Source organism: Protopterus annectens, chromosome 4.part0, assembly GCF_019279795.1.
Source record: "Protopterus annectens isolate FY-2018-M chromosome 4.part0, PAN1.0, whole genome shotgun sequence".
Lineage (NCBI taxonomy): Eukaryota > Metazoa > Chordata > Ceratodontiformes > Protopteridae > Protopterus > Protopterus annectens.
In genome coordinates this window covers 308491791-308507620 of record NC_056733.1, presented here as the reverse complement: position 1 = coordinate 308507620, position 15830 = coordinate 308491791, and the positions used below count along the sequence as shown (strand labels likewise).

Sequence of the window (15830 nt, the reverse complement as noted above, 5' to 3'; positions counted from 1 at the left end):
CTTATCTTTGAAGTTAGTTTCTTATTAAAACTTTAATATCTCCATCTCAATTGAAGATGTAAAAGAAAGAGGAACCAAGTTACACTAGTTGTTGTCCTGCTTTGTTTTTTTCTAGATGTCAGTCACCCCTCTGTTTCTACATTATTTAATTTTGCAAGTATGCTCATTAAAGCAAAGTGATGGCAGTGCTAGAAAGTAAAGTGGTTAATTCTTTCATAACATGGTCAGTACAGAAAAAAAACTCAAGGTCAGCTACAACTTGGCACAGATTTGCTACAAATCCCCATGTCCCTCTACTGCTGTCAGCATCATTTTCCTATGCTCTTCGCAGGACCACTAGCCCCTTACTCTTTCATTTCATGAAGTAAGCTGCACACCACCAAGAATAGCGGCATCATCAGGAAAATAAATTGCCTCATTTAATTTGCTTGTATATAAAGGACTGCTGAAATGCTGTGTATTTTTTCCCTTGAAAGCAGTGGCTGAGGTACCAGTAAAGTGTTTTGCAGTCAGCTTTGGCTCGGTGTTTTATTTTATTCAGTTTTTTTAGTTTGTTGTTTCCTCATTTTCTATTGCAAACATATAACATGTCATTCAGGTGACTAATTACCTGCATTTGATCTGCTGAAGCCAAACAAGATTCAATCATAAGAAGAAGGCTTTCAAGTCTTACATACAGATAGCTTCAGGAAACTGATTCAAGCAATGAGTGCATTCCTACATGAAAACCACAATGTGGGCAATGCTGTAGTAATATTAAGTTAAAACAGCCGGCATGCGCCTGCTTCTTTTCAGGCATCTCCCATAACACTGCGTTACTTTTTTTTTTACTACAGCATCACTGAGGAGATGACAGGAACAAGGTTCTACAAGATAAAATCTACATGCAGTGGGGACCTCGATGTCATACCCGCCTTTTGTAGAGAGAGAGTTATTAATTAGATGAAGCATTGTGCAGATTTATAATATACTTACTAGTCATAATGCTGTGTTATAAACATGGCATCAAGCACCTTATACCTACACATAAGGATGGCAGCAGTATGATATAGTTCTGAAAAAAGAGGGTTCAATTTAACAAGTTTTTCTGGAAGAAACTCATAAAGAATGTTTGTTATACCTATCAAAAGACAGGAATTTCTACTTACATTCACTTGTTCCATTACAACATGAATTTCTGAAAGGAAAGTTGTTTGCAACCAATCTAAGTGATTTCTAAGAATCTGCAAGTATGACGACGGACATAAATATCTCTGCTACTCATGCCTAATATTCAGATAAAGCATATGACTCATTTCGTACAATGGCATCATAAAGATCGTGATCATTAAAAAGGGAATCCTTATATTATTAGATGGCTGGTAAAATGGTTACCTGAATTTATGCGTCTTATTGATACTGTACTATCCCACACATGCAAACAATTAACACAATAATCTGTCCACTAATGTCAATACATTAACAAAGCAATTCACCTATCCTCATCTTTATTCAATATGAAAATTTGGGATGTTATGATGCTAATATGATTTCCATTGTAAGGAATTATAATAGGGATTGATGGCAGGTAAAAGATCAGTACAGCAGGTGCACCATTTGCCTTCTACAAACTCTTCTTCAGACCCAAGACATTTCAGTACAAGATTGCATTACCTTTGTAAGAAAGACTGAATAGGTGTCATCATGTGATCGTAAGGGTTAAATAACAGTAATATATTCAAAAGACGAAAAGACAGTTGGGGAAAAATCAAGATGATTTGTAATATACATGTGCACACACGCACATGCACACACACACACATGTTGCTCTTTAGTAAATATGGGTCCACAAACAAGGTACATACACCAAAATAAGCATGGAAACTACTTTATTTATGAAATTATACTGTCCCTAAAAAGATGCAATATAGAGTGGCATGATCATCTGCATTTTTATAGTGCCATGGTGCTCCATGGCACTATATTTGTAGACCACTTATTTTGAATTATGGTATGATTTTCCTAAAACTGAACAGGGCCAATAAATTTAAACTTTATAGTGATCCAAGCTAAACTTTCTATCAATTTAGGTGGCAGTTGTGGATACTGGCCTTTGTTTCCTTCCCAAGGCAAATACCAGCACAAGTCAAATTGTGTAGTCTGCTGGAACAGAAGGGAAAATGTGTATATTTTCCACTAAGGTTCAGACACTGCACTGACCCAGGGAAAAAAAAAAAACAGTTAAGACTCCCTCCACATTTTATTTACTTATACTTGTTCTCCAGGGTAGTACACTGATTAATACTGACAAATTTCTGTCTCAGCCAGGTGAAATGCAAAACAAATGCAGAAATATTAGCAATAACAGAGTAGTTCACACTAATTTCATAGAAAAAATATGTACATTTACATTGTAGTGAAGATGTGCAATGCGATGGACAATCAAGCAGAGTGTTGTTGTATCTTTCAGCTTTTCCAGGTTAGGGGTGGCCACAGCGGAACTCCGGTCCACTAATGATTGGCAGCAGATTTTTACGTACCGAGTTGCCAGCCCTGACGTACAACCTTCAACGAAGGTACGCCCATTCACGCATGTCTCCACACAGAAGATGCTTTAGCTGAGAACCGAACAGGACAATGTCTTACTGTGAGGCGACAATGCTACCGCAGCACCACCACCACAGTGTAATGTACAATATATACATTAGTTTCTAACGTGTGTCAATCATTAGTTAATATTGAGAGAGAACAGACCTGGAAAGGAGAAAGGTCAGGCAATATGTCCTGTGTTGAAGCAGGTGCATTTGGCTTGAATGAAGAAGCGTTTTTTGAGATGCATTCTGAATTTGGAGTAAGTGTTGATTTCCTTTATGTAGATGGGGAGAGCTTGCCAACGAGTAGGTGCCTGAGAGGAGAGAGCATGTGCAGTGCTGTGACATTTGGTTCAAGGGGTAATAAGAATTGATGTGGCTTGTGATTAGTATCTCAAGTTATATGAGATTTTTTTTCAAGAAGTCTAGCTGCAAAGAGAGTAAATGCATGGAGTTGAAGTAGTTTTTAGATTTAGGATACTAAAAGTAGGTTAGATCCATTTGGATTTTTCTATAGTGATACAGGGAAGCTCACAGAGATATGAGTTTGCAATGAATTGGCAGATGCTATTAGAGATAGCCTGGACTGTGGCAATGTTTAGAAGCAGAAGCAAACATTGGGAGCCCATATTCAAGGGTTAGAAAGGAGAAAATGGCACCTCTGGTTGAAATAGAAAAGGGAAGCTCTCTATGGCTCTGAAGAGGAGGGAGTTCATTTTGGCTCTCTTTTTGTCTATGCGGAAATAGAAATTAGTGACAGATAAAGCAAAAGTCCAAGGTATTTGAAAGTAGAGGTTGTTCCTATGGAATGGTTGTGTAGGTCAAAGATAGTTAAATAGTCAGGAGCTTGGTAAATTTTCTGTGGAGTTCCAAATAGTCTTTGTCTAAGTTTGGTTGAGTAGTTGTTTATGGTTTGAGAGTCACTGATGTAAGTCTGATTGGAAGAGGCACTGAATGTTGGTGTAAGAATAACCTGATAGGTAAATGACCATGTCAACAGCATATGGGATAAGTGGGAGATAGGAAAGGTCACAAGGAGTGTTGTTAAAAAGCTGATAAAGCAAGTCATTTAGCCTTTAAATGTAATGTCTATGGCAGTATTTACAGGAAATTGTTCCTGAGTGCTAGGAATGAAAAATATTAACACATATTTGTAATGGTCTCCCAGTAATCTCAATGTGCATGTTTCAGAGAATATGCTGCTGTGATGTACCACCTCAGAATGGTGGAAATTAGTGGAAGGTTAACACTAAGGCTTGGAAAACTCTGCAATACTAAAACATATACTATGGAAATTATCTGAAGCAGGGCATACACAGGCAGCTCAGAATTTTATAAACAAATAAAAAATAAAAAAAGTATTTATTAACCACTGCCTTACAGTTTTAAAGTAGCTCTAATCATCTTTGTTGATGCCTCAGCAAATGTTCTAGTATGCTGTGCTTTTACAAACTTCCACATAAGCACAGAAAGCATAGTAAAAATCAATACAAATTGTAAAAAGTGTGGTGGTCAGAATGCTACATATGATTACAGCTGTGGAAACATACTAAGTTTCACACATTTAAATAATATAAAATATAAGTTCTTCCTTAGTTTTTGTAGAACTTTATTAAATGTTTTGTTATAAAACATTAACTGACGTAACAAGATGTATGGACAACAGCAGGAAGAATGTCCATCTTACTTAAATTGCAAAATCTGATACATTTCATTAGCGAAGTTTCCTGACCCAGAGACTCCCCACACTCTGGAATAGATTGCCCATACATGTCAAGCAGAGTGCCTCTTTGGACCTCTTCAAGAGGAACCTTGATGATTGGATGGGAGAAAGGAAGTTCACCCCAGGGATCACGTCAGTCGCCCTGCTAGACAGGGGTCCAGGAAAGTAAATAATGTGGGAAGAAATAGCCAGGGAATTGTTATGGCTAGGCTTGTATAGGCCCTAGCGCTGATAGCCTTGTACCAACCTATGAACCTATGAAGTACAAAATATTCAGTCCTATATTAATACGTGAAAAGCCCTTCTTCTAAATACGAGCTACGTTCAAAGAAGATATGAATAATTACCTGATCACCTAGAAAGAAAGCGTTCAGTAAAGGTTAAAAAAATGGGATGACTAAGGTGGTTATTTATTACTTCATAAGGCTGTCCAGAAATTAAAACCGCAGAAGAGATTTCTTCTTGACTACTTCATGGTGGCAGTGAAGGAGGGATTCCAGTTCGAGGTCAAGAAAGGCAATGGTCACAGTTCAAGGTAGCAAAACAGTACACTCAAAATTTGTAAGAAAACAAAGTGTATGCACACGCACACACAGAAACACAACTCATGCAGATATGTGAGTGCCTTTGTGTAAGTGTGTGTGTGTGTGTGTGTGTAGATATATATACATACATACATATATATTTATATACATACATACATACATACACACACACCCACATGTGGGTGTAGAAAGATAGAGACAGAGTCCCTCTAAGTTTGTTGAATCACATTTTGCTAGACATCTGTTTAACTGACACAGTTTGGTCATCCAAATAGATATTCAACAGTCATGTGAGATTGACAATCACCAGGTAGGGGAATATACCCTTTTCCACAGGGAATGTGTGATCTCAGAGTTAGAATATATAGTTAGCAAGGGGTTGGGTGGCACAGCCCCCCTGCAAGACACAATGCTTTTTGTTTTTTTTTTTCTTTTTAAGTTTTGCATGCACTAAGATTAATTCTTGGTGCATGCATAGTAGCATGTCAACAGGTATAATGTCGATCAATCTGATTTGACATTATGCACGTCAACATAAGTAGTGCTCAACTAATTTAAAAAGATGCATATGTGTGTGCGTGTGTATATGTATGTATATATAGACACCCCTGCACTGGCCCAGCAATCAAGGAGCCTCAATCCTCACCACTAGTACCAGTGAGGGACGTACACATTGGGAGGATGACAAGTACACACACAGTAAAGTGCAATTTCCCTTAAGAGCACACTGAGATCACAGTCAGTCTGGGGCTGGTTTCTGCCTCTTTCTCCAGATGTCCAATAAGACTCCCCACTGGCACAGTTATAGGGTTAAGATCTCAGCTGTCCAACCAGTACTTCGTGTCCCTGCCCAAGTAGCTCACTCACACACACACACACACACACACACACACACACACACACACACACACACACACATACACACACACACACACACACACACACTTTGAGATTTGATTTATTTACAAACACAAACTCACTCCCGGGAAAGGCTGGCACAGGTTTACTAGCTATGTCCCCGTCTGCCCAGACTATAAGGTAGTTATCACTGCCACCAACCACTACTTATCAGCTACTATAAAAGCCCTTACAAAGGGTGACCAATTCTACTGTGCAATGTTACTATTATCCAAATGGTAAGTGTGACCAAGACCAAGGCTATTTAGGAGTGGCTTGCACAGTGTCACCAAATACATATGCAAGTACTTTAAGAGCTTAAATATTTCTAAATAAACCGGCCACAATTAAAAGGTTTAAATATATTTAATAATCAATAATAAAAGAACAAGAAAATACTCAAACAACATAGTAACTGCAGAGTTCAGAATCTCAGGAAATATTTTAAAACAACATTGCAGGACAGTCTCAAATAAATACAGAAAACATCTAAACTAATCTTTACTATATTCCTATCTATATTTAAGACAAATTACTGTACCCTAGACTTATGTACAGAGCAAGACAGAAGGAGAAGTGCTGAATGGATGTTTCTAGATCTGAGACAAGATACAATATGCCCCCTCTCTGATCGAGTTCTTAAACTAATATCACATATTACTGCTGATTTAGCCTGGATGACATCACTCTGTCACCTGCCTTCAGTTCCCAGGCTAAAAGAAACTAACATAATTTTAACATCTCTATGTGGGAAGTACATATCTCTTAGAAGTTTGCAGAACATGGAAGTTGTATAGCAATAAAACGCTTTTACATTTGAAACGTAGTAATTATTTCTGTTTCAAGACAATAGAAAAACCTCTAGCTTTAGACATTGTGTCCATTTCACTGAAACTAAGATATCCCATCTTCTACTATTAAAACATACATTTGCACAGGTATACAATTTATATACATTTCTGTTCTTTTCCAGTAGGGTACACTGTGGTTACATTTTTGAAATTCAGTACATAACATACAGTTCTCTTACACTTGTAGGACAAGCATATGAATCATATTAGTATTCACAAATGGCTTATGATTATTTTCAAAATTCCAGACAGCTGGGCTGGCAGTGTCACATTTCTATATAAATCTATCTATATAAATAATATTAATATTTTCAAGTGACATATAGTTATTTACAAAATTCCAGATAGCTGGACTGGCGGTATTTCCCTGGTGTCACAATACACATACACACACACACACACACACACACACACACACACACAAAACTGTCCAGTTCACTGACAGAACACACACACGTCAAATGTCCAGTTCACTGACAGAGTGAACGACTTTGAAAAGTGGTTCGGTATTCCGTAAAATTAACATTTTTATATACTGGAAGAAGGAAAACTGAATGCATGCTGATAATGCAAGTGTGGGTTTGGGATGCTAATGCAATTCGGAGTGGGAATATTTGTGTGAATGTATGTAGGTTAAGGATAAAATAAGGACTAAATACGAGGATAGATTTAGTGTTGTGTACGTTTTGTGTGTGTGTGTGTGCGCATGTGTGTGTATGTCCATTTAAATATCTTGTGCAGTGGTTGTGTTACTAAAAGGGGTGTTCTAAGGTAAGGCGCAGGGTTTATGTTGAGTGCAGGGGCAGAGTTTGGGATAGAATGCATTAGTAAGATGGTACAAGGGGGTTAAAGCATTTGGGCTTAAGGAAAAATAAGGTAAATAAATAATTATGTCCATGAATACATAAAACAAATGAAAGGGAGACCATTTTCAAGTGATGGACTAATGATATCCAAGGCTAAGGCGATTTGTGAATATGTGCACTATACAGCAAACCATACAGTGCAAGACCAACCACCATTTATCACTTGTAAAACAAACAAACAAAAAAAAACTTTCTGACCACAGCCTGACACATATCAGAAGACATGAACAGCAGTTATTATTACAAATGCTTTGACTGAAGAAAAAAAAAAAAAGACATTCCTTTTACAGAATCTTTCTTAAAATTTTGCAAACTAAATGGAAGAGGGATTCCTGGTGTACAATTTAGGGCCAGAAAACACTGGATACCCTCCAGCATCCTGTAAAGGGGTATCTGCTTGTCACAAAATACAACAAAAGTTGATGTCTACCACAGAAACTCCAGTCATACCTTTCAACTGTCTAGACTTTCGCAGAAAGTCCAGATGGTTGCCTCATATTTTTTGGTCTGCTCCTCAAAACATTTTTTGGATTTCTGACAAATAATTGAGGACTGAAGTCACAAAATAATGACAGACATTTGAGTTTCATACTTCATACCCTTCAGAAAAATCAATTCTCATGCAGAACCTGTTATTCTATCAACTTTCTACATTTATATGAACAATATTTAAAAACTGTCCCTATTTCTGGGTCTTTTTTCCCCCCATTATTTGTGACTTTGTCCAGATTTCTTGTGCTAAGAGGTTGAGGTATAACTGCAGTCCATACTGTTCCATGGAAAAAAAAGGCCAGGTGAGCATGACAGCAGTTTAAAATACCAGTAGAAACAGAGCACAAAAATATCCGACAGTAATCATCTCACCATGAATAAGTACAGTACAGCTCAGGAGTAATGTGCTCACCCACGCCTGTTGCTTTAAAAAAGTAATCACTTCTAAAATACGATGCATGTACAAACAGAATACAGATACATTACTTTCAAATGTTGCCACTCAACTACAAAATGACATTTTTAGATGTTTATTCATATCAAATAAGCATGTTCTCTATAGACCTAGGCTATAAATATTTGCTTAGACAGTTAAAACAATCTGCATTCCTTAAGTAGTACACTTTCAATGAGATACTCAGAAAAAAAGTACTTTCATGAGTACAATAAATATGCCTATTTACACACATGTATACATTCTTACAAATAACAGGGCATTCACAATAACTTATTTCTTGAGTATGGATGTACACTGACATTACAAGACCAATAATTAATGGAATGGAAGAACAACTCACGTTCTCTCTAAAATAACAAATTTCAGAATGTTAAGGCTTTTTTTACCCGATGTTATTACAGAATCAAAGAAGGAAATCAACTGATATGATCTACTCCACCCGCCAAAGATATTAATTTATTAAGGCAATGAGTTGTAAACATGTTAACTGGGTTGATCATGCTTTCTTCTCACAACTTCCACTTATGTGCTATGTGTAGCTTACTTTGTCTTCTTCTTTTGGCTTTTCCCAGTTAGGGGTCGCCACAGCGGATCACCTGTCCGCTCATGATTGGCAGTGGAGTTTTACAGTGTCGAGTTGCCAGCCCGGCGCCCAACCTTCCACAAGAGGCACACACACACACACACACACACACACACACACACACACACACACACACACACCTAGGGCCAATTTAGAGTGTCCAATCCACCTGCAGCATGTCTTTGGGATGTGGGAGGAAACCGGAGGAAACCCACGCGACCACAGGGAGGACATGCAGACTCCGCACAGAAGGCACCCCAATTTGTAAATTCATTTATTAATGTTATAATCCTGTTAGGCACCAGTCATTTTTAAGGGGTGACCTAAACATCATTCTGGTTAAGTACCTTAGCTCAGTCTCACAGTACAAACATGGAGACTGATGAATTCAAACTAAGGAATATACGATGAAGCTCATAGCAAACCATTTGCTTAACTGAGTTACACTAACAGGCTGTTAAGGAAAATAGTCTGAACCAGCCTGCTGGAAGGGCCTCGGTGTAAATATGGGCTGACAGAATATGCCACTCATTTCCTTTTGGGGTGGGGTGAAAATGAGGAACCACTTGTGACCTCTGCTGGATGCTTAGGGTCACACACACTCCTGCAATACAAACGACAGGGAAGTTAAGTACATGTCTTAGCACCTAAAACAGCATGCCACTGATGGATGCAGGCTGAATTACACATGACGCTGCATTTTCACCAGCATTTGGAATACTACTTAAGCTGGCATCTCATTAGCAACCTCACTGGTAATCATGGTCTATAAAATGCTGTAAATAGTGAACTGTGACATTTGGGAGAAGGAAAACCTGGAATGAAAAAAACAAAGGTATGAATTGGCAGCTTATAGTTAGTCTAGCCCAACACAGAGAAAAAATAAATAAACAAAAAGGACAAGCATTTCTGAAATGTAACGATTTATGCAAGTGATGTAACAGCAATAAAGTTTGTTACTGTTTGTGGTTTCCACTTTTGTGATCTGTGTTATAAATCACTGCAGTTACAATCAAATAAAAGATATCAGCCTCAGCCATGGCAAGGTATAGAACAACTGAAAATGTATAAAAGATATGTCTTTGAAAATAATGCACATTAGAGCATTAGAGCATTGCTTCAAAATACTGTTTCCATCTTATGGGTCTGATTTGATTCATGCTGCAACAGACGTCTGAAGAGTTTGAATACACCTATTCCATTGTATTCTCCTAACTTCCAAAAATCTGCAATCATAAATAACTGTTCATGACTACTGCATCTCAAAGTGTTTTTACTTACAATGCCTTAAGTATCACTGAACATGTGTGCAGAAACGCATGCAATTTCATATTATGTATCTGTGTGTGTGCGCATGTATATGCATATATTTTAACCACACGCATCTATATCTAAAAAGAGGTAGAGAGAGAATAGTCATAGGAATGTCATGACAACTGAGTCTTGTGACCATTTATGCCTTGCCAGTACACACCCTTAGGCCATATCCTCTTTCTCTAGGTGCACTATGCCAGTCAAGCATGGGGTTAATTTGTGTGTATACCCATCCAGTTATCTAGGCACCACTTGAAGGATGATAGTGTATCACACTGCTTAATCTGCAGGGGCAATGTTTTACTGTACTTTCAAGCAACCATGGTGTGACTTGAACCTCCAATCTTCTGCTCCAAGGTCCACAAGGCCAATAACTTTTATATCTATGCATATATGCAGCAGCAGTCACAAATACATCCTAGGCAATGGCAGGAATCCAAGATAATAAAAATACTGTTGACTCCCTAGTTTGGTGACAAATACCTTGGTCCTCTGTTTCTTTCCGAACATTCAAAGGATATGTTTCTTGGAAAAGAATTCTACCTAAAGGATGGCATATTCAACATCTGGAGGTCAGCTGGCTATGCGGTGAAATTTGTTCTCTACTAAATGAGAAAATTGCTTTACATGCCAGAGAATAACTATGCTACCTATGGTTTGATAAAGACAGTTATACAACACGTGACTATTTTTTTTCTGAAACTTGGTACAAAAGCAGCAATTGAGTATTGCTGCAGATAACAAGTGAACTATTTGCATACAGCAGGACATTTTCAGCCCTGCAGCTGCCATCCCCTTCATGTTTTTCAAGGACTGCATTTATCTGCCAAGCATATACATGTGTAAAACTCTCAACCTTTAAAACATGCATATAACTAATTCTCCTTTTAAAATGTTAGATAAATAAAAGCTGAGTAAAAGGTGCATTTTACCTACCACTGTAAGGATGCACACTGGAGAATGTGGAGCAACAACTCATAACTGCACTTTTAAACATACTTTTAGGAAATAACTGACATACAAGGCAGCATAGAGATTTGTCCTGAAAACCTTAAAATATGCCAGAAACCAATGAAACAATGATCTTGTACACTGTTCTGCTTAAGAGTTAAACACTTCTGATAAATGATAAAAAAGCATGAACAAAACAGGATACACAGACATAAGTCAACAATGTCCATTAAAATTAACAGCTAAGGCAATGCAGTGGCCTTCATGATTAACAACAGACCTAAATGACGGTGAAAAAACAAACAAACCTCTCATAAAAGAAACAAATTAGCTTACTGTTACACCAAACAGGATTGTACAAGGATCATTTTTTTTTTTGGGGGGGGGGGGTAACCAAACCTCACAGAAAATGCGTGCATTAATAAAAATGACCACAGGAAGAAATGACTACAGTGTTGCAACAAACTAATCCTGGTTATAACTCAACTGTTGAGGACACCCAACAAATAAACACAGCTATAAATCATAGAAGGCCAGAAGCGAGTTACATATGGACAAAGCTATGACCAAAAGAAGAAAAGACCATACAAACATGAAATGACTGCCATGTGTGGACCCACAGACCACGATTACTATAACAGTGCTGCAACCAGAGCAGGTCAGCAGAATTTACCTGGTTTAAGCGACTATTTTTTTTTTTTGTTATGATCCCTGCTACTTTTCATGAATATCCCCCTCCAAATGGTAACGCAGCATCTGACAGTTATACCATCCAACTTTTCACTCCCCTGAGGACACAGCTGTAAACAGAAATCCTAAAGGACTATGGGGCAAAATACAGTGAACGACAGAAGGAAGGTGAAGCATAGTTCAGTGTGTCATCGGCTGGGAGGATTTTTTCAACATTTCTCCTAGACAAAGTTCTGCACCACAAATGGCACATCTATGACCATGACTGGTGCCAATTTTACCTTTACTTCTACTGCTTGCACAGCATGTAGTTGGTGTGGGGGTGGGGGGTTCAATACCCTTTCCAGATGCAGAACAGTGCTTAATGGGATGTCACATTTTCACTTTCCTTAGCTGATCATCCAAGGACCTAAGCTCCTTAGTAACACACACTGCTGACTCGACCACTGAACAATACAGCGATAACTAAGTGAAGGAATTTGCAATCTACAAAAATAACACCACCTCATCTCTCAAAGAGCGCTAGAGAGACAATCACTGTTACAAAAGATTTCCCATGTTCATAATTACCTCAACTTAAGGTATGCAAGCAACAGTTTACACTGTAAATAATATCAATAACACAAAATATAAGACAGAAATATGAATCAAAAATCTAGGGAAAATGTGCTGGTATAAACTGGAAGCAGTTTTGATCTTGTGTCATTATTCCACTACTGCCTTAAAGGCACCTAATAAAAAATCGTGAGCTTACCAGTCGTTAGCTCACAAGCCATGTACGTTTAATATGAGTTTAAAGCCCATATAAATGAATTAACTGTGAACAAACCTATTCCTATTAGAACGTAAAGCAACATTCAGTGAATTTACATCCCACTTAATTCTAAGCTTTTTTTAACAACTATATGAGCAAAGCTGAACATGACAGTGAAGTGCAGCAGCACTGCTTCATACAAGAGCAGTACTTTAACTCTGCATCCATCTTAATGTCCTTCAGTAGACGTACGTCTGTAACGCACTAAGAAAAAAATCACTAGAGGTTGGCAGGACTGAAAACAAACCCAAGTATTACACAGCAAACTATTTTTACATAAGCAGATTTTGCCCAGGTTCTTCTGGTGAACAAGAGGCTGGACAATTGAAGCACCTCTCATCAGCTGAGATCCATCTGTTCAGCATTTCAGAGAGATGAAATGAAAGCACAACTGTGAATATTTGCAGTGGGGGAGGAGCACTTATTTCCTTCCGTCAAATACATTTCAGCTATATTCATATTTTCTATAAAAATGAGAAAACTCTTAGAAATACCTTCCCTACCTCCTTTTCTATATAAAATATTCCCTTTAAACTTTTGGTTACTGTCTAAGAGGAAAGAAACCATGTCATTCACTGATTCGACAATTCCCCCGATTTAGCAGTTCTGTGTCCATACAATTTACAGTTGTTGGAAAAAAAAAGAAAGAAAGTTGCTTTCTGCTTGCAAGCAGATCTCAGCAGTGAGGGCCATATCCTAATTAATATAAAACTCCTTAGAAAAATACAGACCTGAATCGGGTACTTTATATAACAGGTTAATGCAGAGGCAGGCAGAAAGACCAGATGTGAGTTGAGCCCCCTGATTGTAGGAAGGGTTATAAAAGAATTCCAAAACATATGGATAAAGCAGAGTAAACCTACCAGGACATGCATTTATAGCAATATAGTAACTTATTTCTAGAGGTACCAGTACAGCAGCAAAACAAATAAGGTCCAACGTAATTAAAGCTTCCTTTCTGAAAGGGCACTTCATAGAATGTGTTACCGGTAATGTTCGAAGAAACCAAAGATCTGAAAGCAGATGTCAAATGCTGTAAAAACACCCAAATTAAACAACAGTTAGGCAAATTCAGACAGTTTTGGTAAAATTAAACTCAACAAACCAATAACAATAAATCAGTTTGTGAGAAAAAATAAACTGAACGTCTCTGGGTGCCAGCAGAACCAATAATTAGATCAGGATCAACCCACTAGCTACCACACTGATAAAGAATAATTAAAAGATTAAACTTAGGGGAAATTCTAGTATGCCAATAACAGTAAAACAGGATAAAATCTAAGTAGCTGATGGCTTCTGTACCCCTACAAACATACACACACACACACTCACAGGAGTGTTCTACTAATACAAGTAGTGTTGCCCTCAAATGCATCCAGTATACCTGATTCCAGTCAAGGTTAAAAAAAAAATCTGGGAGTAGATACATATCAGCTGAGTGCATTTAGACACACCAGTTTATCAAGTTATGATTCCACACATATAAACACTTCACTGTTGCTGATGACTAATCAGTGATGCTGTTTAACGGGTCCTCTCTGCCCCCCCCCCCCCCCCCCCCAAGCTGGCAATCAATACCTACTGTAGAATGGGGAAGGGGCAATAGAAAATGATAAAATTAATAACCTCTTAATGGCACTTACCTTCTTCCGGGGCTGCCATTTCATCATATTTGTAAAGCGAAAATGATGAGCATCAAGACGTTACTTGGGCAAATATGAAAAGGGGCATGGGGGGTTTGCAAACGTAAGTCATGCTGCCCCTTTAAAAAATCGGTAGCATATTTAGCAAATCATTAAACATACATCCCAATGAATGGCTGAAAAGAAGTCAAATGTCTTTCGTTTCAAGAAATAAAAATACAAGATCCGAAGCAGCAAAAAGGTAGAGAGAAAAATAACCTTATCCCAAGACTTCTTAAAAGTAGGTGTTCTACTGCGACAGTGTGCAATAGAACCTAACACTGTTATGAAGACGATACTTTCTTGTCATCCCTGAGTATATCCCAGATTCAAGCCTCTCTTTTTTTCCTGGATAGTTTCATTTAAAACAAAATGCAATCCATACAGCATCACTGTGTATAAAAATCCACCCGATTGTGACAGGTTTATTTTCCTAGTGACACACAAGCACTTGAAAATGTTTTCCTTGCTTGCAAAAGCTGACATTAGGAGCACAGCAAGACTTCATTGCCCTTCTGGCTTTAATTTCTTTCCATTGAGTGTGTGCGTGTGTATGTGTGTGTACAAATTTCAGCTGACTCCAAGTAAAATTCCCACACGAGTTGACAGTAAAGAAATGTGTCCAGCTTTTTGGTCAGTCTGCTTATATTTCATGAAGCAGACTCTTGTCAGCTAAACAGCACAGAATGGTTCCCAAACCCTGCAAGGAAAAAAGTAAAACATTCTCTTGGATGGCTACTTGGGAGAAATCCTGTAAGGATATCCTGCAACGGCAGCATCTACACACTGTACTCCTCTACACTAATGATTTCCTTCCCTTCTTCTACTTGCTCAAGCAGCGCAGCAGAGATACACGGGGAGACTCCTGGGTCTTAAAACCTGTCATCTTTTGCTTGCGTTCCTCCATACCATACATCCTCTCAGAAGTACAACCTCTGGGTCATAAAGCCTGCCTCTCTTGTATGTACTTTTCCATACCATCCTTCCACCAAGAAGTACAACCTTCAACAGCTCCTGGGAATAAGGAAAGCACATTATCATCTATAATTCAGAACAATATTACAGAAGGAACGCTAGTCCTGCACTCCACCCTACTTAAAGTATGTTATAAGTAGGAAAGGAGGACATCTGTATTTTTTTCCAGCAGGACAGCACACAGATATATAAACATAAATCCATGTCTAACTGGCCTCCCATTTAACAATATATTTGGTAGTTGATAGTACTATTTTTATTAAAAAATATATTAACTCTGAAATAAAGAGATGCATTAGATACAAGAAGCAACAATATTAGATTTATATACTGATACTTAACAAGCTATGTTGTCAGAGCACCAACTCCGTGACACATACACACTCACCACAATTGCTTCAATACTGATGAAAATCCAAG

At 38.0% G+C, this 15830-nt stretch overlaps 1 protein-coding gene across 3 annotated transcripts in view; it reads right to left on the bottom strand.

Annotated features, from left to right (window-relative positions):
* TTC28 (tetratricopeptide repeat domain 28) overlaps window positions 1-15501 on the bottom strand; it is a 1879863-nt gene extending 1864362 nt beyond the window's left edge. For 2 of the 3 annotated variants that reach the window (XM_044068299.1, XM_044068301.1), the window contains exon 1: window positions 14397-15501. In XM_044068299.1, the coding sequence (XP_043924234.1) occupies window positions 14397-14423 (27 nt within the window). In that variant the 5' untranslated portion in view covers window positions 14424-15501. The remainder of the gene's footprint in view (window positions 1-14396) is intronic. The other variant, XM_044068300.1, reaches the window with a different exon arrangement.
* Between the last annotated feature and the right edge of the window lie 329 nt (window positions 15502-15830).